The sequence below is a fragment of the Culex pipiens genome, chromosome 3 (assembly GCF_016801865.2).
Source record: "Culex pipiens pallens isolate TS chromosome 3, TS_CPP_V2, whole genome shotgun sequence".
Taxonomy (NCBI): domain Eukaryota; kingdom Metazoa; phylum Arthropoda; class Insecta; order Diptera; family Culicidae; genus Culex; species Culex pipiens.
The window spans coordinates 113392701-113420599 of NC_068939.1; the positions used below are offsets into that span (position 1 = coordinate 113392701).

The 27899-nt window shown below is 38.0% G+C and overlaps 1 protein-coding gene across 2 annotated transcripts in view; it reads left to right on the forward strand.

Moving 5' to 3' along the window:
- The first annotated feature begins 4307 nt into the window (after positions 1–4307).
- Positions 4308–27899, forward strand: part of LOC120426609 (uncharacterized) — a 49219-nt gene continuing 25627 nt past the window's right edge. The window contains exons 1-2 of one of the 2 annotated variants that reach the window (XM_039591402.2): positions 4308–5678; positions 5746–6571. In XM_039591402.2, the coding sequence (XP_039447336.1) occupies positions 4442–5566 (1125 nt within the window). In that variant the 5' untranslated portion in view covers positions 4308–4441 and the 3' untranslated portion in view covers positions 5567–5678; positions 5746–6571. Of the gene's footprint in view, positions 5702–5745; positions 6572–27899 lie in introns of those variants that run through there. The other variant, XM_039591403.2, reaches the window with a different exon arrangement.

Sequence of the window (27899 nt, forward strand, 5' to 3'; positions counted from 1 at the left end):
CCAGGGCTGTGGAGTCGGAGTCGGAGTCGGAGCCGGAGTCGGTGGAGTCGGGTCTTTTTGGGGACCTGGAGTCGGAGTCGGAGTCGGAGTCGTAAATTTCTGATGGACCCGGAGTCGGAGCTGGAGTCGGAGTTATCAATATATTTTATATAATTTATGAACTTATTTATTTTTCAATATTTGTTATAATTCAGGTTAATTACCAATTTTTTAAATTTATTTATTGAATCGCGTGCACTGCGTTGACATTTTTTTTAATCAATTTATTTTTTGGATCAAGATAATTATCAGATGTCATGTTGTTTTCGAAGCATTTTTATTGTGATTGGAAAGCTCTTATTGTGTTATTTCACTAAGATTACAGCATGATAATCTGTTAATCCTCTCTTGTTAATGTTTGTATACACTAAACTATAGTTTCATAACTCATACAATAGTAAACAATTGTGGCTGTGTAGTCAAAAAATTAAAACATATTTTAATAATTCTTCACTGTCTCTTTTTGCTTGTTTTTTCAGTATTTAAAAAAAGTATTTACACCCCTTGGGCCCTATGCACATTTTGTGATGAAACATGTAAACAATTAAAATTTTGACAGAAACCTAGTACTACGTTTTATTCAGAAACTCATGCCGAACATTTTGCTACAAAAAGCTCATGAAAAGATGATTTCTATAAAAAGTTCTATAACAAATACTATTACAAAATTAAAAAAAGGTGCTAAAAAAGTTTGTACACCTTTCGAAAATTAACATAGAGTTATTTGTTGACAAATCACCATAAATCCAGCCCCCCAACTCCAAAATGGCATCTTTGACCGATATAAAATAATTTTGATTGAATATAAAGTTTACTAGCTACTTAGTATACAAGTTTATATAACTCTGGAAATTCTATATAAAACTTATCTAAACTTAAATTTGCAAACTTTTAATTCAACTAAATGTCAATATATTACCATAGAATTGCTAAGATTTTAAGTTGATCCTTTTTTTTATAGGAAAATAAAGGTTCACTATCGGTACTATCGAAAAAAATATATTTAAAAAACATTTGTAAAATTGACATTTTAACTCTACTAATAAATTATCAAATATTCTACTGCCCCTGATTGCATAAATGTAACATATGCATTTTCATCGTTTTTGAGTTATTGATGCAGTTTGGTTCAAAATCGTGTGCTCTTTCAAAAGAGCCTATAACATCCAGTACTTTTTTCAAGAAATCAGAAATGCGTTTTTCTCAGCTTGCTCTTTTTACATATGGGACATTTATGCGAACATGGGCAGTATATCAATCTACTTCTTGGAACGCAACATGCTCATTTTGTTTGTGAATAAAAATAAATCAAAGTGTCCTGCTGAAAACGTTTGAAACAATAAAAAAATATCGAAAATAAGTTGCAACTAATTTTGAAATAATCATTGAATTTATTAGATAAATCGATTACCTCAATGTTTACAATTTCTCTAAAAGTGTTTATCCTTAAGGATCCACTACACGCGAACATTTTTTGCTTCGACTTTTTTACGGAAATTGTCATTTTTGTCAATTGTTAGAGTCCCACTTTTTGCATTAGGTCTTGTAGAAATGTTATGCAAAGTTAACAAGATTTTCAACAAGTTTTTTTTTACTTTTTGAAGAAACTATTGAAACAATCAGATCAGTTTAGGTCTTGTTAACTTTGCATAACTTTTCTACAGGACTTAATACAAAAAGTGAGACTCTAACTGTTTTCTATTCAGAATTATGACAATTTCAGTAAAAAAGTCGATGCAAAAAATGTTTGCGTGTAGTGGATCCTTAAATAATATCTTTGAACAAGTCTATTTTTTTAAACACCTTAACCCTTTCAAGCCTGATGGGTCATATATGACCCAAAAATGAAAATTTTCAAAACTAGCCAATAATTTTCGTATGGTCTTAAGAATCATTTTCCCATTATTAGATTCAAAAATATTTTTTTGAAAATTCAGGCTCGAAAGGGTTAAATCGGGGTGATATAATTGCTATAATTTTAATTTATTTTTCAAATTATAGAATTTTCGCAATATTTATATGTTTAAAGTGTATACTCGGCTGAATCACACAATTTCCATGTACGTCCTCTGAAATTAATTCAAAAGAGCATTAAAAAATAGTGACTTTGAAAATTGTCTATTTCAAAACCAGGGTATCTTTGATAGTTACTGTTTTTCTTCAAAATTTCAGCCTAAAATTATGCAAATTGATTTTATATGTCAATTCGATCATGAAGGCTAACTTTCTTTCAATATTTCATTAATAAAAAGTACAATTGAAAATTAGTTAGCTAGTATATAAATTTAAAAAAAAAATAAAGTAAATTTAAAGTAATTAAATAAAAAGTTCCAATTTTTCAAACAACAAAATTTAAATTTATTTAGAAAATTGTTGTGGTGAAAATGCGTTTAAATATGAAAATATTTATGATTTTTGTTTATATAACGCTGAAAACATGTAACATAGAACAACGAACACTTATCTACCAAGCTTAGTATGGTTCCATACCATTCTGTTTGTATAAATAATTCGTATTTATAATTTTGCGAAACACCCCGAACATAAATGTCACCCCGGTTTACAGTATTCGCGCAAGTGTGAACTGAAATGTGAGTGATGTGATTAATTCAAATTTTAAAAATATTTTAAATAAAGAGTAGGTGTCGGAGTCGGAGTCGGAGCCGGAGTCAACAATTTGTGGAAAGCTGGAGTCGGAGTCGGAGTCGGAGTCGGCTAGAGTTGGAAGGCCGGAGTCGGAGTCGAAGCCGGAGTCTTCAATTTGTGGAAAGCCGGAGCCGGAGTCGGAGTCGGAGTCGGCTTAACTCAGAAAGCCGGAGTCGGAGTCGGAGTCGGAGTCGCTTGACATATGACCCGACTCCGCAGCCCTGCATATTTCAACATTGAAAATAGGACCATTAGTTGCTGAGATATCGACATTAGAAAATGATGGATTGTTTGGGTGAGACTTAGAAAACATCAATTTTCCTGTTTTTAAACTTTTTCATGGCAATATCTCAGCAACTAAGGGTCGTATCAACAAAGTTCAAAAAGCAAAATATAGAGAATTTTCTCAGACTTTCAAAAATATTTTTTACAAAAGTGGGCAAACATGGGCACTAATTTTAAAAAATGAATAACTGCGACTATTTTGAAAAAGCTACCTAAAAATGGCTATATTCTGGAAACGGTGCACTTTATCAAAATTTGACTCGAGTACTTAAAAAAAATTGCGACCAAAATTTCGATTTTTGAAAAAAATGTATTGATTAAAAAAATCATAACTCGGTCAAAGATTGTTTGCCCTTTCTGTAAAATTTCTGAAAAGTTGGCATTTGATGTCCTCTAAAACATATCAGAAAAAAATAGTGTTTTTTTTTGCAAATCAAGTTTTAGAGACAAAGAGTTAAATTAAAAATCACCAAAAATTTTTTTACCGTGTATCATTTTTTTTCAGTGTAGTCCATATCCATACCTAAAACTTTGGCCAAGACACCAAATCGATCAAAAAATTCCTTCAAAAGATACAGATTTTTTAATTTTCATAAATCATTTTTGTATGGACAGCTGCCAAATTTGTATGGAAAATTATATGGACAAGCTAATGATACAAATTAGCTTCTTTGGGCATGCCAAAGGTACCAAAAAAGTTTCAGCCGAATTAAAAAATACAAAAATTAAAATTAAAGAAAAAATACCGATTCCGTAGAGAACTGCTCAGTTGCGATTGACTTCCGGATTGATTCGGATTGCCTTTTCGAGCTTGCTTACCAGGTTAAATTTGTTGGTTCCAGTGGGTAATTTCATCAGCGATCTTATTTTATATTTTATAGTTCGCTTTTTGTGTTTAATTCGACAAAGTTTCATCAAATAATCGGCACAATCCAACAAATTGTTCCTGCTGAAGCGATTTCATTTACATCAATTGTTATTTAAAAATTAACATCAGTTTGTTAATATCAAACCACTTATCAGATAATTACTAGCAACGATGTGTAATGAGATGACGATGTAACAGATAAGAACGGAGAAACGTGTTAACAAGATCGTTTCAGAGAACCCCTATTTTCTTCTCCCTTCACCAGTTGATTGCTTCCCCTGTGATCATTCCAACTTGATGAGCTCAGAATGACCGCTAAATCACTTTGCGTTTTCGATTGTCAAATTAAATGAATAATACATCATTACTAACAACAGTCAAACAACCGAATCCGGAATTACACTCGAACCCTCCCTTTATTTATCCATTCGTAACAAACACACCCCAACGCAACGTTCGTCAAATTCACAACCCCTTCTTCAACGGAATCGTAGATTGTCGGTCGTCGCGACTGGACGTGCTTCGAGCTTCGCTCCGCCGCCGGAGTCTGCTCTGTCAATTCATTCGGTCGTTTTTGTTGTGGTTGTGAGTTCGCGGTGGAGAATGGCAAACAGCGAAAAGCGCTGCGGCTGCTGGCAGACTTCATCGGGTGACGATCGTGGGCGACGACCGTCGTTCGGTAACACTTACACTCAGCCTCATCATCATCATCAGCCGGTCGATGTAATCGTCAAGTCAGGTTTGCGATGCACTGAGTCAACCTTGCGTGACGACGATCACAACGGAATGTTTTGCGGAAGCGGATCGATCGACCTCAGCGATCGGTTTCACCGGCTGTCGAACACCGTGCGGCATGACTTTGGAACCGTGTACACCATGATCAAGGTCATCGACGACAAACTGCATGCCCTTGAGGAGTACTTCGTACGAGCACGGCACCAGGAAAAGTGGTCCGCGATCAGTGGAACAGTTGCGCAAACCGACTCGATTAGATTGGATCAAATTGCTGCAAAGTGTGATCAAATTCTGAAGAGGCTTGACGCGGTCGAGAGCAAACTCGAGAGCCCAACCGCTACCGTATCGTTGGACGACATTTCTGCCCAACTCAACCAGCTTTCCAAAGATGTCCATCGGTTATCCAACAATCCAGAACCTCACAGCAGCAACGCCAAGCATGTAACGCTCGTAACAGACCCACAAATCCCAAGCAAACCGTTACACGCCAAAATGTTCACTCTGAACCCAAAGCACAGAATCTCATCGTTCCTAGCGCCACGCTCCAAAGGTGATAATGAAACGCTTATTCCAAAAGTCAACAGCAACGCTCAACCCAAACAAACCCCAACCCCACCCATCTCAGCAGACGACTTCCTATCAGAAGAAACGCTAACCCACTGCGCGGCCCGTCTCCGTGACACCAAAGTGATGACCACCGTACGGATCTTCCTGGCCTTTCTCGCCGATCAGCCGCCGTCCGTTTGCTACGACGGAATGACCTGCACCAGTGCGCGGATGTTCCTGGCCCTGGAGGGTTTCCCCGTGACCGCGGACAAGCTCAAAGAACTGTACCTGCGGGTTCACGAAGCGAACGGACTCGACCGGAAAGCGGTGCTCGAGGATCTGACCACCTACAGGGCATTCATTGCGTCGGAGCGAATACAGCGGATGCAGCGGGCACGCGAGAGTACGGACAAGTTTTACGGGAGGAATGTGTCGAAATCGAAGTGATGAACCGGGGTGGTGGAAACCGGTGAAGACGCTTAGTTTTACGATGATTTTCAAATCAAAATATTTCCGGTCTTCCGGTTTGTTCGTTGTCGAATTAAGGGGTTACATACATGTAAATCATCAAAAATGTCAGAGGTTGGTATGAGCACACAATTAAACTTTTATAAATCTTTTTGCAGGGCATTAAAATGTACACTTTCATCTATTAACAAAATAAATATGAAGACATTTGGATGTACCATTGCCGAGATATAGCTATTTTAAGTTAGCAGTTTCAATAAACGGGTGCCTTGATATCTCAACACTGCATTGACCAAATCGGCTCAAAATTTTGGTGAAGACTCGTTAAACTGGTCCTGTGTGCATGACGAAGGCCGATTGTCAAAAACTTAATTTAAAAAAAAAAGATAAAAATATTTTTATGTTTTTCATTTAAAAAATCGTCAGTTTTTGGTTGTTGTATTTAAAAAAAAAAACATAATTTCAAAATCGGGCTTCGTCATGCACACGGGATAATTTTGTCTTGGGAGTCTTCACCTCAAATTTCAGCCAATTTGGTAAATCCCATCTCGAGATATCGTGACACCCGTAAATGAACTGGGTGTTTAGAGAAAAACGTTCACAAAGTTTGACAGTTCGCTTTGCGCATGGCAAAGTTGTGAACTTAAATCGTCTCTTACTCAGTTTAATAGTGAAATATCTTCATGAAACATTCAGGAGTGATTGAAATTCATCTTTTTAGTGAATTTAGTGAATTTTCTGCAAAATGAAATTTTGGAATTTTCTACATGTATGTAACCCCTTAAATAGATTTGGAAAAAATTCTTTGGATAACGAGAAATCATAGAAGACAAGTTGAACGAGGGCCTCAAATGAGGGCTGTCTGTAATGTATTATTTTGACTGAAAATAAATATATATTTTTAAAGTAATATTTCCTTTCTTACCTGGGTCTACAGCAAATCAACTATAGCTATTTTAATGATTCATTATTTTGTGATCTGGCATGGCATGTTTTTGAAGCATTTTTTGATTGAGTAGGTTAGAAAGATTCCCAAGGTTTAATTATTCAAAAATTATATGAAAATTATATTGAGCTTCTATTATAAATATCTAATCTAATCTCACCCCAGCCAACCTTTCGAAAGCATCCTGGAGCATGTCAGGCTGATTAATTCCAACATCCTTCTTTTTCTAAACGGCCAGCAGGCCAACTGCGTAACGTTAACCGCGAAGATTATTCGTTAAAATGGATTGAGTTTGATCACGAATGTTCAAACAACAACACAGTTCTGAAGCTACAGGAGAAGAAGAAACGTGGGGATCCCCCGCTCACGTTCCTTTTTGTTAGAGCAATAAATCGTTAAGAGCACCATGCTTTAAAGTGTTGGTGCTCTGGGACCCTCAGGAATGGGACATTGTATTTTACACAAATGCCTGGGACTCTATTTGCCGTGGTTAAAGCGCCACAATTCGCTCTCTGTTGTTGAGAATATACAAAAAACAGTTTTAGGGAGATGTTAATATTTTAAATAACAGTAAAATTATTATACTTAAATTAAAATCAAATTATTAGATTAAAAACTTTTATGCAAAAAAGTATAACACAAATTAAAACATTATTCTCGAAGGAAACGGGAAAATCGGGCTCATAAAACACTCATGCCTCACTTGCCAGTTGGGCAACTATTTTAAATATATATACAATACTCGTTTTTTGACAAAACTAGCCATTTTGTGTCATTCTTCACCCATACAAGGCTTTGGATTCTTCGGCAAAGATGTAGGTATTTTTATGATTATTTAGTTTAAAAAATAGGTACACTGATTTTTTTTTCAATTCAATTCAATTAGTGTTTATTAGTAAATAATCAATTTACAATTTCGTGTTTCTTATAACTTAATAGAGTTTTGGAGTTCCTTTCAACTATGGTTTACACTTTAATTCATTTAGATGTAATTGGATATTCTAACAATGGATTTGGCAAGAGAAGGAAAAAAAAAACCTTCGAGATGACTGATTTGTTTTGTTGCCGGTTTTCAAACAAACTTTTTTTTTCTCAAAAACTCAATTTATCAAAATTAATATTTTTATTTTTTTATTTTTTTATATGTATGTTTTAGACATAAAACCGCAACTTTGAAGCCATTTAAAAATATGGGCAAAATTTTGCAAAAAAATTTCCAAAAAATAACATATTTTTTCTGAGAATAAATAGGAATTTTAGCCAAACAATTTTTTGCTTTAACTTTTTATGTTAAATTAAATTTGCAATCCAAAAGTACTTCACAGATTTGTCGATAAAGTGCACCGTTTATAATATATAGCCACTTAACGGTGCACATTAATCAGAGCTTTTGCACACAGATTATCGTCCCAGACATTTTAGTATCTTCAGAACTACGGGAATTATCGAATTAATTTTTTCTTCATCCTCTAAGCTAACATTTCCAAAAATATCATTTTTAATAATTAAATTATTTCAGGATTGGTTTCGTACGTTCAACAATTTTGGAAAAAGTAGATAACAACTTCCTTGGTTGCTGTATACTCTCAAAGTTTATTTTCTATTTAAAATAACCGTTTCTCGATTTTTGACAAAGGACTTTGTCTTAAAGCTCTATCTGCGGTGTCAATGCAAAATTTTTCGAAAATGTAGCGTTACCGTCGCAAGCCCTCGGCGTGACATTCTGTTTCTGTTGCGTAGATGCCGTGAAAACTATTTAAGCTAAAAGTTAGCCTCTGGAGGATTTAGTGTCCATCAGACTTTCATCAAAGACGGACCTTACGTTGGGAATTTTATTGCTCACACACACACACACGCAGGTGGTGCACGAACTTGAGAGGAGGTCCAAGAAGTTATTGACGGTAGCCAGAACGGTCACCGGAATACCGAAATTATTGCGAACAATTTGGTAGGATATCGGCCACACCCGGTGTGGCCAGTGCCCTGAGGGAAGGTTCTACCGGGAGGACATTTACGGAACCATACAAATTTGGGCAATATGGGTATCAAAATTCATGGTTTTTGATACTGGTAATGAAAATGGCAATTTTGGCAGGATTGGCCACACCCGGAGTGGCCATTGCCCTGAGGGAAGGTTCTACCGGAAGGACATTTACGGAACCATACAAATTTGGGCAATATGGGTATCAAAATTCATGGTTTTTGATACTGGTAATGAAAATGGCCATTTTGGCAGGATTGGCCACACCCGGAGTGGCCGTTGCCCTGAGGGAAGGTTCTACCGGGAGGACATTTACGGAACCATACAAATTTGGGCAATATGGGTATCAAAATTCATGGTTTTTGATACTGGTAATGAAAATGACCATTTTGGCAGGATTGGCCACACCCGGAGTGGCCATTGCCCTGAGGGAAGGTTCTACCGGGAGGACATTTACGGAACCATACAAATTTGGGCAATATGGGTATCAAAATTCATGGTTTTTGATACTGGTGATAAAAATGACCTTTTTGGCAGGATTGGCCACACCCGGAGTGGCCATTGCCCTGAGGGAAGGTTCTACCGGGAGGACATTTACGGAACCATACAAATTTGGGCAATATGGGTATCAAAATTCATGGTTTTTGATACTGGTGATGAAAATGGCCATTTTGGCAGGATTGGCCACACCCGGAGTGGCCATTGCCCTGAGGGAAGGTTCTACCGGGAGGACATTTACGGAACCATACAAATTTGGGCAATATGGGTATCAAAATTCATGGTTTTTGATACTGGTGATGAAAATGACCATTTTGACCGGATTGGCCACACCCGGAGTGGCCAGTGCCCTGAGGGAAGGTTCTACCGGGAGGACATTTACGGAACCATACAAATTTGGGCAATATGGGTATCAAAATTCATGGTTTTTGAAACTGGTAATGGAAATTACCATTTTGGCAGGATTGGCCACACCCGGAGTGGCCATTGCCCTGAGGGAAGGTTCTACCGGGAGGACATTTACGGAACCATACAAATTTGGGCAATATGGGTATCAAAATTCATGGTTTTTGATACTGGTAATGAAAATTACCATTTTGGCAGGATTGGCCACACCCGGAGTGGCCATTGCCCTGAGGGAAGGTTCTACCGGGAGGACATTTACGGAACCATACGTCTTGGGGCAATATGCGTATCAAAATTCATGGTTTTTGATACTGGTGATGAAAATGGCCATTTTGGCAGAATTGGCCACACCCGGAGTGGCCAGTGCCCTGAGGGAAGGTTCTACCGGGAGGACATTTACGGAAACATACAAATTTGGGCAATATGGGTATCAAAATTCATGGTTTTTGATACTGGTAATGAAAATGGCCATTTTGGCAGGATTGACCACACCCGGAGTGGCCATTGCCCTGAGGGAAGGTTCTACCGGGAGGACATTTACGGAACCATACAAATTTGGGCAATATGGGTATCAAAATTCATGGTTTTTGATACTGGTAATGAAAATGGCCATTTTGGCAGGATTGGCCACACCCGGAGTGGCCGTTGCCCTGAGGGAAGGTTCTACCGGGAGGACATTTACGGAACCATACAAATTTGGGCAATATGGGTATCAAAATTCATGGTTTTTGATACTGGTAATGAAAATTACCATTTTGGCAGGATTGGCCACACCCGGAGTGGCCATTGCCCTGAGGGAAGGTTCTACCGGGAGGACATTTACGGAACCATACGTCTTGGGGCAATATGCGTATCAAAATTCATGGTTTTTGATACTGGTAATGAAAATGAACATTTTGGCAGGATTGGCCACACCCGGAGTGGCCATTGCCCTGAGGGAAGGTTCTACCGGGAGGACATTTACGGAACCATACAAATTTGGGCAATATGGGTATCAAAATTCATGGTTTTTGATACTGGTGATGAAAATGGCCATTTTGGCAGAATTGGCCACACCCGGAGCGGCCAGTGCCCTGAAAGAAGGTTCTACCGGGAGGACATTTACGGAACCATACAAATTTGGGCAATATGGGTATCAAAATTCATGGTTTTTGAAACTGGTAATGAAAATTACCATTTTGGCAGGATTGGCCACACCCGGAGTGGCCATTGCCCTGAGGGAAGGTTCTACCGGAAGGACATTTACGGAACCATACAAATTTGGGCAATATGGGTATCAAAATTCATGGTTTTTGATACTGGTGATGAAAATGACCATTTTGGCAGGATTGGCCACACCCGGAGTGGCCAGTGCCCTGAGGGAAGGTTCTACCGGGAGGACATTTACGGAACCATACAAATTTGGGCAATATGGGTATCAAAATTCATGGTTTTTGAAACTGGTAATGGAAATTACCATTTTGGCAGGATTGGCCACACCCGGAGTGGCCATTGCCCTGAGGGAAGGTTCTACCGGGAGGACATTTACGGAACCATACAAATTTGGGCAATATGGGTATCAAAATTCATGGTTTTTGATACTGGTAATGAAAATTACCATTTTGGCAGGATTGGCCACACCCGGAGTGGCCATTGCCCTGAGGGAAGGTTCTACCGGGAGGACATTTACGGAACCATACAAATTTGGGCAATATGGGTATCAAAATTCATGGTTTTTGATACTGGTGATGAAAATGGCCATTTTGGCAGAATTGGTCACACCCGGAGCGGCCAGTGCCCTGAGGGAAGGTTCTACCGGGAGGACATTTACGGAACCATACAAATTTGGGCAATATGGGTATCAAAATTCATGGTTTTTGAAACTTGTAATGGAAATTACCATTTTGGCAGGATTGGCCACACCCGGAGTGGCCATTGCCCTGAGGGAAGGTTCTACCGGGAGGACATTTACGGAACCATACGTCTTGGGGCAATATGCGTATCAAAATTCATGGTTTTTGATACTGGTAATGAAAATGACCATTTTGGCAGGATTGGCCACACCCGGAGTGGCCATTGCCCTGAGGGAAGGTTCTACCGGGAGGACATTTACGGAACCATACAAATTTGGGCAATATGGGTATCAAAATTCATGGTTTTTGATACTGGTGATGAAAATGGCCATTTTGGCAGGATTGGCCACACCCGGAGTGGCCATTGCCCTGAGGGAAGGTTCTACCGGGAGGACATTTACGGAACTATACAAATTTGGGCAATATGGGTATCAAAATTCATGGTTTTTGATACTGGTAATGAAAATTACCATTTTGGCAGGATTGGCCACACCCGGAGTGGCCATTGCCCGTAAATGAACCTTCCTACCGGGAGGGCATTTACGGAACCATACGTCTTGGGGCAATATGCGTATCAAAATTCATGGTTTTTGATACTGGTGATGAAAATGGCCATTTTGGCAGAATTGACCACACCCGGAGTGGCCAGTGCCCTGAGGGAAGGTTCTACCGGGAGGACATTTACGGAACCATACAAATTTGGGCAATATGGGTATCAAAATTCATGGTTTTTGATACTGGTAATGAAAATGGCCATTTTGGCAGGATTGACCACACCCGGAGTGGCCAGTGCCCTGAGGGAAGGTTCTACCGGGAGGACATTTACGGAACCATACGACTTGGGGCAATATGGGTATCAAAATTCATGGTTTTTGATACTGGTGATAAAAATGGCCATTTTGGCAGGATTGGCCACACCCGGAGTGGCCAGTGCCCTGAGGGAAGGTTCTACCGGGAGGACATTTACGGAACCATACAAATTTGGGCAATATGGGTATCAAAATTCATGGTTTTTGATACTGGTAATGAAAATGGCCATTTTGGCAGGATTGACCACACCCGGAGTGGCCAGTGCCCTGAGGGAAGGTTCTACCGGGAGGACATTTACGGAACCATACGACTTGGGGCAATATGGGTATCAAAATTCATGGTTTTTGATACTGGTGATAAAAATGGCCATTTTGGCAGGATTGGCCACACCCGGAGTGGCCAGTGCCCTGAGGGAAGGTTCTACCGGGAGGACATTTACGGAACCATACAAATTTGGGCAATATGGGTATCAAAATTCATGGTTTTTGAAACTGGTAATGAAAATGGCCATTTTGACTGGATTGGCCACACCCGGAGTGGCCAGTGCCCTCGGGAAGGTTCTACCGGGGGGACATTATTCGAACCATACGACTTGGGCCAATATGGGTATCAAAATTCATGGTTTTTTAAACTGGTGATGAAAATGGCCATTTTGACCGGATTGGCCACACCCGGAGTGGCCAGTGCCCTGAGGGAAGGTTCTACCGGGAGGACATTTACGGAACCATACGACTTGGGGCAATATGGGTATCAAAATTCATGGTTTTTGATACTGGTGATAAAAATGGCCATTTTGGCAGGATTGGCCACACCCGGAGTGGCCAGTGCCCTGAGGGAAATTCTACCGGGAGGAGATTTACGGAACCATACAAATTTGGGCAATAAAAAAAAAACGAAGTTGACTTTATAGCTGTCGGCCACCATTGCTAGTACCAACCACTAGTGTCTTCCTTTTTATCTACAAGGACTTCGCCGCCCTGGGCTCCTAAGTGTATGAAAGTATGGCACGGAGCGACGGCGCTGAATACATATATTTACACAAAGAATTTTAGAGCGCCCGCCGCGGGATTCGAACCGGCGACCTCTGGATTGTGAGTCCAGTGCGCGGTCCGATTGATCCACACGGGCGGGACAATTTGGGCAATATGGGTATCAAAATTCATGGTTTTTTAAACTGGTAATGAAAATGGCCATTTTGACCGGATTGGCCACACCCGGAGTGGCCAGTGCCCTCGGGAAGGTTCTACCGGGGGGACATTAATCGAACCATACGACTTAGGGCAATATGGGTATCAAAATTCATGGTTTGGCCACTACGGGTGTGGCCAATCCGGGTGTGGCCAATCCGGTCAAAATTGTCATTTTCATTACCAGTTTCAAAAACCATGAATGTGGATTCCCATATTGCCCCAAGTCGTATGGTTCGGTTTATGTCCCCCCGTTAGAACCTTCCCGAGGGCACTGGCCACTCCGGGTGTGGCCAATCCAGTCAAAATGCCCATTTTCATTACCAGTTTCAATAACCATGAATTTTGATACCCATATTGGCCCAAGTCGTATGGTTCGAATTATGTCCCCCCGGTAGAACCTTCCCGAGGGCACTGGCCACTCCGGGTGTGGCCAATCTAGTCAAAATGCTTATTTTTACTACCAGTTTCAATAACCATGAATTTTGATACCCATATTGCCCCAAGTCTTATGGTTCGATTAATGTCCCCCCGGTAGAACCTTCCCGAGGGCACTGGCCACTCCGGGTGTGGCCAATCCAGTCAAAATGGCCATTTTCATTATCAGTTTCAAAAACCATGAATTTTGATACCTATATTGCCCCAAGTCGTATGGTTCGAATAATGTCCCCCCGGTAGAACCTTCCCGAGGGCACTGGCCACTCCGGGTGTGGCCAATATCCTATAAATGTGGTCCCAAGCCCATTGCCCCAAATCATTCTGGTCCGGTGACCGTCCTTACAATCTTCATAAGAATAGAATTCCTCCCAATTTAGTGCACAATCTGTGTCTTTCAATGTGTGCGTGTGTGTGTGTGTGAGCAATAAAATTTCCACCGTGGATCCTCTTTTGTCGAAAACTCTTAAGGCACTGAATTTTTCTGAGGCTATCTGTTAGCTTAAATAGTTCGCATGAAATGTGGCAACAGTGGTGCAACATTCTCGCGTGACAGTTCCACGTAAACAGGAGAGGAGGCAAAATTTGCACCATGTTGCCATATTTCATGCGAACTATTTAAGCTAACAGATAGCCTCAGAAAAATTCAGTGCCTTAAGAGTTTTCGACAAAAGCGGATCCACGGTGGAAATTTTATTGCTCACACACACACACACGCACACATTGAAAGACACAGTTTGTGCACTAAATTGGGAGGAATTCTATTCTTATGAAGATTGTAAGGACGGTCACCGGACCAGAATGATTTGGGGCAATGGGCTTGGGACCACATTTATAGGATATTGGCCACACCCGGAGTGGCCAGTGCCCTCGGGAAGGTTCTACCGGGCGGACATTAATCGAACCATACAACTTGGGGCAATATGGGTATCAAAATTCATGATTTTTGAAACTGGTAATTAAAATGGCCATTTTGACCGGATTGGCCACACCCGGAGTGGCCAGTGCCCTCGGGAAGGTTCTACCGGGGGACATTAATCGTACCATACGACTTGGGGCAATATGGGTATCAAAATTCATGATTTTTGAAACTGGTAATGAAAATGGCCATTTTGACCGGATTGGCCACACCCGGAGTGGCAATTGCCCTCGGGAAGGTTCTACCGGGGGGACATTAATCGAACTATTCGACTTGGGGCAATATGGGTTCCAAAATTCATGGTTTTTGATACTGGACATGAAAATTACCATTTTGATTGGACATTTTCCGAACCATACTTGTTTTGGCAATTTATTTCCACAGAGGTGCCAAAGATTGAAAACATTTTATAGGAATAAATTATTTAGGATTAAATACATAGGCAATGTTTTAAAAATATAAAATAAAATAGAATATTTTTTAGGAGTTTTGTACAAAGTTCTTTGTCATATTGGTCATGTAGAACATAACCACCTGCACCTTTTTTTCAAATTAGTGTCCAAGATTGTAAATTCCTAGAATTTTTTTTTTGAAAAGCTCAGAAAGTTCCATCCAATTGCCTTAGACATTGTCCAATTTTCAGTGTTGAATAATAAAAAAAACATATGCGAAATTTTAACTTTTCTAACATTTCTAATCGACATAATATTGAATGTTTGGCCCCGGTTGGTACTAGCAACAATGACCAACTGTTGTAAAGTCAAGTTCGTCGTATCTCGGAAACTTACTATCGGATTTTCAAAGTTTCAGAAAGAAAAATTTGTTAGATCTTCAAAAATATTTTTCAGGCATACTTTTCTTACAAGGAATATTTTTAAAATGCAAAATAAAAATGAATGGAAATGGATAACTTATACCTAAAAGTAGCTTCTACTAGAAAATGGTTCATTGAATCAAAATAAAATGTTATGTACTTTTCGATTACAAATTTTTATTTGATACAAACAATAATTTTAAATTTTTTTGTCCATGTTTTTCATATTAAAAATAATCTATTTTCAAAAGTTGAAAAAAACTAGGAAAAACATTATTTTGGGAATTCAACTTTCAGCTAGGCCGTTGCAAATATTTTAAGATATAAAAAGTTATTTCGAAAAAAAATATATTTTTTTATCTAAGCAATTTTTATGGAAATAGAAGTCTAATGAACTGATATCAATCAGTAAAGCATTTTATTTAGTAAAGCATTTTATTTATTCAGTAAAGCATTATATGTTTGGGCTCGTTTAAAAATACCTTGATTTTTTTTCTGAAATTCTAATGTGGGTAATTCTCTACCAACTCACACGAAATCGGGAAAAGTTGCCCCGACCCCTCTTCGATTTGCGTGAAACTTTGTCCTAAGGGGTGACTTTTGTCCCTGATCACGAATCCGAGGTCTGTTTTTTGATATCTCGTGACGGAGGGGCGGTACGACCCCTTCCATTTTTGAACATGCGAAAAAAGTGGTGTTTTTCAATAATTTGCAGCCTGAAACGGTGATGAGATAGAAATTTGGTGTCAAAGGGACTTTTATGTAAAATTAGACGCCCGATTTGATGGCGTACTCAGAATTCCGAAAAAACGTACTTTTCATCGAAAAAAACACTTAAAAAGTTTTAAAAATTCTCCCATTTTCCGTTACTCGACTTTAAATTTTTTTGGAACATGTCATTTTATGGGAAATTTAATGTACTTTTCAAATATACATTGACCCAGAAGGGTCATTTTTTCATTTAGAACAAAATTTTTCATTTTAAAATTTCGTGTTTTTTCTAACTTTGCAGGGTTATTTTTTAGAGTGTAACAATGTTCTACAAAGTTGTAGAGCAGACAATTACAAAAAATTTGATGTATAGACATAAGGGGTTTGCTTATAAACTTCACGAGTTATCGCGATTTTACGAAAAAAAGTTTTGAAAAAGTTACTTTTTGCGTTTCTCTTTGTTTCGTCGTCCGTGTCTGTCGCGCGTGATCATGAACGGCCATGATCAAGACGACCAACTTTTTCAAAACTTTTTTTCGTAAAATCGCGATAACTCGTGATGTTTATAAGCAAACCCCTTATGTCTATATATCAAAATTTTTGTAATTATCTGCTCTACAACTTTGTGGAACATTGTTACACTCTAAAAAATAACCCTGCAAAGTTAGAAAAAACACGAAATTTTAAAATGAAAAATTTTGTTCTAAATAAAAAAATGACCCTTCTGAGTCAATGTAGATTTGAAAAGTACATTAAATTTCCCATAAAATGACATGTTCCAAAAATTTTTACAGTCGAGTAACGGAAAATGGGAGAATTTTTAAAACTTTTTTAGTGTTTTTTCGATGAAAAATACGTTTTTTCGGAATTCTGAGTACGCCATCAAATCGGGCGTCTAATTTTACATAAAAGTCCTTTTGACACTAAATTTCTATCTCATCACTGTTTCAGGCTGCAAATTTTTGAAAAACACCTCTTTTTTCGCATGTTCAAAAGTGCAAGGGGTCGTACCGCCCCTCCGTCACGAGATATCAAAAAACGGACCTCGGATTCAAGATCAGGGAGAAAGGTAACCCCTTAGGACTAAGTTTCACGCAAATCGAAGAGGGGTCGGGGCAACTGCTATGTGAGTTGGCGGAGAATTACCCATGTACAACATCGCAAAAACTTTTTTCCTTCTAATGTTGAAACCGTGGCCTATAGTTATATTTTTTAACTTTTTTAATCGGATTTTTTCCGTGTTCCTATTTTTTCCAAAAAGTCCTAATCATAACCTAAAACTTTGCCGAAGACACTTAACGAAGAGAAAATTTGTTTGAACATCCCCTTAATTGTTTGCAGACTTGTATGGAAAAACTAAACATGCCAAATAAATTCTTTTGATATATGGAATGCATGGACAAAGTTTCATCCAAATAAAAAATCAACAAAAATTTGTTAAATCGTAGAGAACCACTCAAATGTAGTTCGGTGATGTTTTGTCACACCTTGCAAGTGCAACAACTGTCCAAAACGAATCCAGGCAGAAGATGTTTTGTCACACTGGCACTGTATACATTTTTATAACCCAAAAATCAAAACTTCAATAACTAGCCTATAATTTTCGATTGGCCTTAAGGTCGTTTTCACATTACTAACCAAAAAAAGTGTTTTTAATTCAGACCTGAAAGATTAAACCAAACTTCGGGACAATGCCATTAATTAGAAATTGAACGTTATTTTTGTGACTCTCATTATGATAACAATAACATTTAAGTCGGTAATTTGAAGGACAATTGACTATGTATCGACACAGTTCAAAGAAGCCACATGGTTTTCTAAAATGATGTCGTATCAATATTACTAGCAATATTATTGCTGGAAAGTAACAAAATATTAATTATGTCAATTGAAACAGATTCAGATATGTTTCCCTTATTACAGAGCAGGACGAAAAATGAGACATTGATTTTTTAAATGTTGAACTGTGCTATGATTTATCATCCACGAATATTTGAACAGAATTGTTTGTAATTCGCATCAAAAGAAATTTCTATGTAACAATGCATCAATTCAAAACTTAAATAAAGTATAGCAAAAACAAAAATTATTCTTATCTGTCCCATTAAGACATTTGAACTAAAGTCTTAAGGAGGTTGATGTGTAACTTTCCCCTCTGTTGAAACGATTGCAACCACACTTTTCACATTCATCGCCGAAGCACCCTTCAACCTCCCAGCAAAGACGAAAGAATCCTTCTTTCATTTCAGTCCGGAAATGAAAGTTTTGCGCTATTAACATGGTTGCCGGAAAATATACTTTCCAAGTGCCGCCGCCGCACTACACCGCTCTGAATGTTTCAAGCAACAGTTGAAAGAGTGAAAGAAAAAAATCCCATTAATATCTTCCCTTTTTCACAGCGGCGCACTGCGCGCCGTTTCGTTTGCCAACTTTCCAAACATTTTAATTAAAAGCTGAATGAATTTTCTTCGAACAATAATTCATACTTTTCTTTTGTGCCCGCGCCAAACGAACCGAAATGACTGGGCCCACGATTTCAGCTTCCCAGCATAATTAAACCAAGAGAAGGGGAGCGGGTTGAGGGCGTTGAAAAGGGGTTGGAAATTGATCCAAGATTTAATTCCCTATCACACCTACAGCTTCCGCACGATTTGGTCCAGCCCTGAATGAATTCAGGGTTGAGGTTAACGGGAGGGTGGGTTGGCGGTTTACTTCGTCAGCGGTGTGTCATCTTGACACAAGTGCTACGTTTTTCTTATGGTTTTAACATTATCTTTGAATCTGTCATGTTAAGTGTCAATCTACAAAACAGTGTCGAAAAGTATTGTTTTTTGATCAAAGTTTTGAAAAGTTCAACTTTTCAGCGCTCAAATAGGTGCTGGAAAGTACTTTTCAGTTCTGCTGTTTTCTAAAGATGAAAAGTAGGCCGTTTCGTCATTCGAGAGTGACAGGAAAAGTTAGTAGTTTTTCAGTGAAAAATCGTCGATTTGCGCAAAGCTAGCACAACGGTGACGGCTTCCCCGCAGGCGCGTCTTATCGTTTCCATCGTGATGACGGCAGAAAAGGGTGCCCCCGGGAGGATATTCAACCAGGCCAGGCCCAGCCACCTCCACCCCAACCACCAGTTGTGGTTGGAGGCAGCCTCGGGGAGCAACCAGTCCCAGCATCATGAGCATTTCGTAATTAAAGGGGAAGACTTCCACTGGGGAGACTTGGTAATTCCTTAGTTTTTGTGTCATGTAGGATTGGATTTTTTTTGTTCAGCTCATTTGTGATGTAACGTAATGTTTCTGGAGGCAATGGATTATATTAAGCAGTGGTGGATCGACACTTTCAAACATGATTCAATTTAATTATTGTAGTTTCCAATTCTAAGATCTTTGAATTTATATTCAAATATCCAACACATTTCACGATGCCCTTCCAAATTGAATTATATGTTGAGCAAACATATCCAAATGTGGAAAACTCTCAACCGGTTTTTACACCTTTCAATTGCGTTTGTACTAGAGGGTGACGAGCGGGAATTCCCGGGAAAAATTTCCCGGGAAATCGACCATTTTTGGACCTCTCGATTCCCGGGAAATTTGGTCGAGAGTCCCGGGAAATTTTATACTTATAAATATCGAAGCAAAATTTTATAAACTAATCATAAAAAACTTTTTAAAAATTGGTTAGAAATGGTTTAGAACATTGGATGTTAACTTGTCGAAAATTTCCAATAATTATAATTGAGAGAAGCCCAAAATATACCTTAAAGCATACTTAGCAGTTTTATTCTGAAAATCCAAGAAATTTTATTTAAATTATTCATTATTACGAAGAGGGAAAACCCTTTTCAAAAAGTTCAATTTAAATATCCTTACATCTCTAGAGCATAGCAATCCTCATAATCTAGTTTTATAAAATATAAATTCTAAGTATGTTATTTAATTTCGCTGTATCATGGTAATTTCCTTTTTTGATGTCAATAAGTCAGTTTGTGTTTCGCATCAACCTCAATATCAGATTATATTTTGTAAAAAAAAACTCTGGCAATCTGTAAAGATTGCCTTAATCTTTAATCCGCCAACTGTGAACATTCTGGTTTTCCTAATAAATGTAAATATTTCTTCAATGAATATTTTCAGTTGACCTTAAAGAAGAAAAAACAGGTTCAAATTGTTGTTTTGAGTCGTTATGTATCATATAGCAAATTATATATTTGCTATTTTTTCACTTCACAAAAATCTAATAACAAGTTCATGCAACAAGCTTGTGCAACTTTTGAAAAAACACTCTGTGCGAATTAAATATTTTAAACTACAATTTTGAGTCCCAAAAACCACAAAAAACGATCTTGTATTTGCAGATTCAGAAAAAAAATCGAAAGGTTGAAATAGTTCCCTAAAATAATAAGGCTACTTAAATTGACGTTTCTTTGAATAAGTATAAATTTATTATAACTGAATTCATTGAAAAGAAACAAATTTATGACCTTTCCTTTTTAAATAGTAAGCACTATTGGCATAGTAAAAAAACTCCCGGGTCCCGGGAATTCCCGGGAAATGGTCAAATTCAACTCTCGATTCCCGGGAAATTGAAAATCTCGAGAATCGTCACCCTCTAGTTTGTACAAGCTAACACGAGTGCTTCGGTTAAAATATAGAACCAAATTTATATTTAATCGTTTTTAAAAATTTGCCACATTTATTGGAAGCACCCGGGCAAAATTTCACGTGCATCAGCAGCGGTTGAATCTAATTTTGCATGCACATGCACACTTTGTGCATCCATCATGAGGCACTCTTGGAGTCCCGGGAAACCAGGGGCGTCAACTTTTGGAACATATTTGTTTTTTAAGAACGTCTTGGACTTGACTTAAACCATGATATTTTTTTTAGTTTATCGTGCACGATCTCACTCATCTTAAATTATCCAACTTTTCTTGACAAAACTTTGGGGAATAAGGGTAAATTTTGACATATGACAAAAATGCATTTAAAATCTTCGACCTTAAGAAGATCGCTGTTTTCTAAAAAAACGAAGTTGACGTTATATAGCTGTCGGCCACCATTGCTAGTACCAACCACTAATGTCTTCCTTTTAACTACAAGGACTTCGCCGCCCTGGGCTCCTAAGTGTTTGAGTACGGCACGGAGCGACGGCGCCGGATACCCATATTTACACAAAGAATTTTTAGGGCGTCCGCCGCGGGATTCGAACCAGCAACCTCTGGATTGTGAGTCCAGTGCGCTATCCGATTGATCCACACGGGCGGGGCTGTTTTCTAAAGTGTCTCATAGAAAATTTTCTCAGCTTTCAAATATTTCAAAGAGCGAAATTTGTTTATCGAAAAATTTCTGAGGTATATTTTTTTTTTGTAATTGGGTTTTTTTTGAAAATCTAACTTTTGAGGACTATTTTTGGGGCTTTTATTTGTCCTCTAGAAAGTTTTTGGGCTTGCCAATCCAAGCTACTTTGTCAAAGACACCACAATTTTATCTCAAAATCTACATCTTCTACGACCAAATTTGAGAAAACATCGAAGCAAACCTTCAACAATCAGTTTTTTGAACGTATTAATTCAAGGTTGAATTTTAGAGAAAAGTATTGGGGCACATTTTTATACATCAATTTTGAACTACCTATCGAAACTTCAAACAATTTATTAGCGATGTATGGGACCATAAACCAAGTCGAATGCGACTGCTTTGATCAAAATCGGTTCAGCCAGTGCTGAGTTAACTCGGTGAGAATTTTGGTCACACACACACACACACACACACACACACACAAAACATAAATATCTCGAAAAATTCAAGGCCAAATTTCATGCGCCATATTCCATTAGATAGGGTAGATCTAGCAATACACACGCTGAAAAAATAAAGGGTATTTTCTTTAACCCTCTACTGCCCACTTTTTTTTGTTTCGAATTTGTTTTTTCTTGTGTTCAGGAGGTCATTTTGAGCCACTTTTTTTCTACGAAAAACTTTACTTCTCTTGTTTTATGTTTTTATTGTTTCATTTTTAAGTATTTTAATTTGCATTTATCTTGTTTATTTTATGCTTGATTTCAGTAGTATTTTGCCTTTTCTACCACCTCCTATCATTACGTTTTGCCTATCTAATTTTTTCATGTTTTTACAGTAACTTTTTAAATTTTTTGCTTGTTTTTCACATTTCTTTTTTGCTCTAAAAACACAATTATCATTTAAATTGTAGAAATTGCGTTGAGGCATTATCTGGGACAATACAAAAACTACTGCATAGTTCTTTTTACTTAAAATATAGGATATGTTCGTAAACAACACAGCCAAAGTTGACCCCTAAAAAATGACATTTGTAAAAACATTGGCAAAGTCTTGTAAAACAAGTTAAACTTCCAACCCTTAAATTTTCTAAAATTTTGAGAGTTCTTCTTTCCAATCCTTTTTAAAGACATTGGTTAAAAAATGGATTTTTGGTGATTTTTTGAAAAGAAGCCCGTCTTAAGGCGGGGTTGGGTTGTAGAGGGTTAAACTCGAGATAACTCATTTGAAAATGTCTAATTTTCAAGGGGAAAGTGTTTGTGACCTCCTGAAAGAAATTCAATAATTGTCCAACTATGTGATTTTTTTTGTCGAGCTTAAGTATGACCCTTAGACTACGCTAAAATGATTTATATTTTTTTTTAATCCAAGATGGCGATGATTCACGGAGTAGTGCGGTGCCTGTGGGGACGCGCAGTCCTGTTTTTTTCGTGTTATTTTCCGTCTCCTTTGTATCGCTGTTCAAGTGCATGGGGTGATTGGTCATTATAATTAAATAATAGCATCATTAGTGTGGTGCTTTTCGTTGGTCGATGAGTTTTTTTGTGTTGTTCTCTTTTTATAGTTTTCTATAAAAACGTACCTATTTTTTGAGACTAGCAAGTCGTATTGCTGGATTAAGTCCTTTCTATATCATCGATGATTGGAAGGCACACCGTCGAATATTTTTAAGGCTTATGATATAAAATAATTTTTATAAATGAAGCCCTTCCTACATCACCGTTGATCGGAAGGCACGCCGACGGAGAATTTCTGGAGAATCGCGGTCGAATTAATACTATATTTAAATCCCTAGATAGCTATCTTTCCGCAGCCGGTTGCCTAAGATTTTTAAAATTTCAACCGATAAACAAATTGCTTATGGTCACATCACCTACCACAGTGAATCCTGACCTCATACCCATCTTACTAACCCCTTAAAACTCATGTGTGTACTTTGTCGGAGACGCAGCCGATTTAGCGGTCCCATCACTCAAGTATCGGACTAACATTCCCATCCACTTCCCCGTGTCTTACCTCTGGTCGTGGCCGGCGTCGGTATTGATCAGCACGATAGGGACCTTTGAAAATTGCGAAGGGGTGATGATTGGTTCCTACTTTTCATCTGTGGTCCACGGAGCTCGAATGCTTGAGGGTCCTGGTCAATAACGAAGTAGCAGCTACGGGTAGACACCAATGCTATGCTATGCTAATCCAAGATGGCGATGATTCACGTGTAAAAAAAAATCGTCCAAAAATTCCGCGGAGGCAGTCTTTTAAAAAAAGTTGGAACAATGTCGTAAAAATTACAGATTTGATCAAATTGAGGTCTGCAAAGTTCTAGGATCATCTGGACATTCTTACAAATCACGGCGTTCCAGTGTTAATAGGCAACCAACCATTCAAATTCGACTAAAATGGCTGACTAAAACGAATCATGTCTCTGCGATACGACTTTACGCAGTAGGCCTGGCCGCTTTAACGCTTGTGATGTTTCAAGGCATTCTAATGCAATGGCGCACTACAAAATAAATGACAAGAAGAGTGCTATGCGTAATCTAACCTTCAGGCACTCTCCATGATCCCTTCGAAAGATTGGCTGCGCTAGGGTCTGATTAGATTAAATTAGATTAGATTAACTTTCTCGTTGGGAGCAGATGGGAATCGAACCCAGAACCATTCGCTTACCACGGTCGCTCCCCATTGACAAAAATAACCATTATAAAAAGATCATTATAGCACTCATTTGAGTCCTAAAAAGTGCGACACTTCAGCACTTGTATCAATAAGTATTCTACTCGAAAAACACTACGTCACAAATACAATTTTAATTGCTAGATAATTATTTCAACAAGAAAATTACGGACATCTTTGTACCGTCATCTGGGGTGAATCGGGACCACAGTCTGATTGGGAACAGCAGTTTTTAGAGTATTTAACGGCACACATTAACCAGAGTTTTTGCACCCAGATTTTCGTTACAAACATTTCAGTATCTTCAAAACTATGAGAACTATCGATATGATTTTTTATTAATCCCGTAAATTGCTGTCTTCATAGTTATTTACATTAAAGTTTGACTGTTTTTACAATCAGATTCCTGCAGGATTGGGTCCGTAAGTTTGACATATTAGAGATAAGAAGACAACAACTTCCTTGATTGCTGTGTACCCTTGATGATTTTTAATTTGAAAATTGATGTACACATTTCGTTGGTGTGAGTCTGTATTAACCAAAACCAACAAAATAATCCAAAAATATTATGCTTCAATATGGTCAAAACAGCTGTCCCAATTCACTCCATGTGTCCTGATTCACCCCAGTTGATGGTACCGAAACCTTTTAGGGCACTTCTCTACTTATTACTTTGAACAGAAAAAAAATCAAGGGATAATAATTTAGCACAACACTCCACTGCTGTCAATAATACTACAATCCACATTTACGATAAATAAAGCACTCACACTCTGACGCCCCTGCAAAGCTACATTCATCTCCGGTGCAGCTGATTGGAGCTGTAGAATACCGGCTCGTGGGAAAACCGTGCATTAAAATGCAAACTATTGAAGATGTTGAATGGCGCAAACATGCAGCCAACCAGCCAGCATGCATGCTTTGCAGGTAACAGCGCGTGAGATTTATGCTTTGGGGATGGAAATGGTTTTGAATGTACCTAGGGGAGTTTGGGGTAATATGGACAGGGGGGGTAATTTGGACACCCCTTTAAAAATCACGTTTTCTTCGGATATAAAGTGAAAACGGCAATTTAAGTGATAAGGCTAGTACTAGTAATGGCCTAGGAGTATGGACAAACCAAAAAAGTTAGAATAGGTTAAGTAGTTTAGGTGTAATATGTAAAAGTTTCCAAAGGCCGGTTGGCATTGCCTTAAATTCTAATATTTGAAGGTTAGGAAATAAGGTTTTGCAGGGGTTATATGGCAAAAAAGTGGACATTTTATGTTTAAGGGGGTTGCTTGGACGATGCCTGAGATATGTTCGTATAAAAATTGTGCATTTTATCCATTTTTATCATCAAAAATTGCAATTTATGATAGAATATGCTATGGGGGTAATTTGGACATGGCTTGTGGGGTAATTTGGACATACCTGAAAGTCTACCTGTCAAGCAACAAAAAAGTAGCTTTCATGGTTGGATGAGTTTTTTAAGCGATTTAGATAAATTTAGAGGGATTTAATATGTCAAAACAATCAAAAAGGAATTTGAGCAATGAGAAGTTTCACAAAACCCCTATTTTTTAATTCAGATAAATTTATTCCAATATTCGAATTGATGAAAATCTGATTACTGTACATTTGGCGTTCAACAAGACTCTAATGTTGATTGCTTTTAATTTATTTCTTTGACATTTCTAATTTCTATGTTGGTTTACAATAATATTTAAATTTGAAGGGCTACAGAATTTAAAATTTAAAAAAATGATATTTTCAGGCTAATAAATTCTATATAAAAATTGATTTATATAAACATAAATGATACCTTAATCACTAAAAACTATACTTGTGCCTAATCCAGAACCAATGTTTAAATCATTTCAGTATTAATGATAAAATTATGTATACTACACTGAACTGTTTGTTATCTTCCTATTGAATTCTTAAAGTTCTATCACAAAATCATTATTTAAACCTTTGATGAAATATTGTGAGCAAAAAAACACTTCAAAATATAAAGCAATTACAAAACCAGGTTGAAGGATAAAAAACAAGCTCAAAAAATCAAATGTTAAACTTATTCTTGAACATGTGTCCAAATTACCCCTCAAAAGGTGTTCATATTACCCCACAAGGTATGTCCATATTACCCCACAAGGCATGTCCAAATTACCCCACAAGGCATGTCCAAATTACCCCATAGGGGTGTTCATATTACCCCCACACAAAAATGTGGGGGTAATTTGGACACCTTTTAATTTTTGCGATAAAAATGGGTTTTTCATCAAAATTTATCGAAATAAATGACATTTTTCCATCAAATATGGTCTCTATTATCCTCCGGTGTCATACACATTCCTTTAAAATATCCATACAGCCCGTAACAGAGCAATTTCCTTAGGGTGTCCAAATTACCCCACACTCCCCTACCTACTTGCTATCACTCCGTGACAGGTGAGGTGTGATGTTTTTGAATAATTTTTCACGAATGCGCTAGAATAAGGCAATATGTGCGCACGGTATCTGTGACTAAAATGTGTCACACAAATTAGATATTGAGTTAATAGAAGAAGGTAGATTTTGGCAACAGCAAAATTGATACGAAAGGTTGTTGAGGAAACTGCATCGTCTCAGCAAGTGGTAATTCCTCCAATCAGGTTCATTCAGAGCATAACAGACAGCAGCAGCCACAGCCGAAGAAAACCAACAAATAGTACAACGCGGGAAAAACTTATAAATATTTGCCCACTCTACGTGATACCGTTGGCGGAACTTTGTCGTGGCGATCCTGCCTCGCATAACCAATGAGTCCTGCGTGGGGTGGTTGCAAGGTGCATCATCCAGGTCCATAAGGACTGATGAAGCCATGGAAGCTGAAATGCAATTGAGTCGGTTGGCATAGCTGCCCAGACTGGGCTTGGCCAAAGAGGATGCTGTCGGCAATCTGGGAAACGGTGTTCACGGCTCGGTTGCGCAAACCGTGGTGAATACCTAATGCCACCCGAAGAAGGTGCGAAATAAAAGTCTTGTGGCTAAGGGAAGAACATTAAAAAACTGTTTTTCTTAGGCTAAATATAAATAACCGATGATGTTATTTGTTATGAAATCTTCGATAACTTTTTCAAAATTTCCTATAAGGACAGAAAACCTCACAAATCTACAAATCTAAGAAACCAAAAACACAGTTGTGTCCACTAAAGCGAAGTGCAATCGTTGCGAGCATTTTCAGCAAGCTTGTCTTGTACTGACCGCTAGTCAAAAAGTTTGGTTGCCGGAATGATTTTATTTCACTCGAAAATCAATTTAAGCCAATTTGTGTCTGTACCTTTTGGATAGCACTGAGCTATACGAACCTGAAGCTCCCGGTTTGCTGATTTATTCTGTGCAGTTAGTTGGGGCGCACTCATGTCATCAATGAGCTTTTCTTCAAGACATGTGATACTCTAGAAAAAAAAAATGAAGTTGGACTGCATATTTTGTTATTCAAAAGCAACATTTTATTTTTTGGCATGCCCCCCCCCCTCGACTTTTGCCAGAGTCGATGGACCATATTCATGGTCGGAACAAAAAATCACTCGCTTTAGTTTATTCGATTGAAATTCATATGAGACAAATATGCCAAGTGTTAGAAACCACAAAATTCGATATTAATTTAAGATCCGATGAAAAATTCTCCACATCTGAAGCGTTGTTTGCATGAATTTTCTTATTATTCGTATATTCGATGTTAAACATTTAACATAACTTTTTGTCTGTCTTTTTTTTATAGTATTTTGTTTTTTGTTTTTTGTTTTTTGTTTTTAGTTTTTTGTTTTTTGTTTTTAGTTT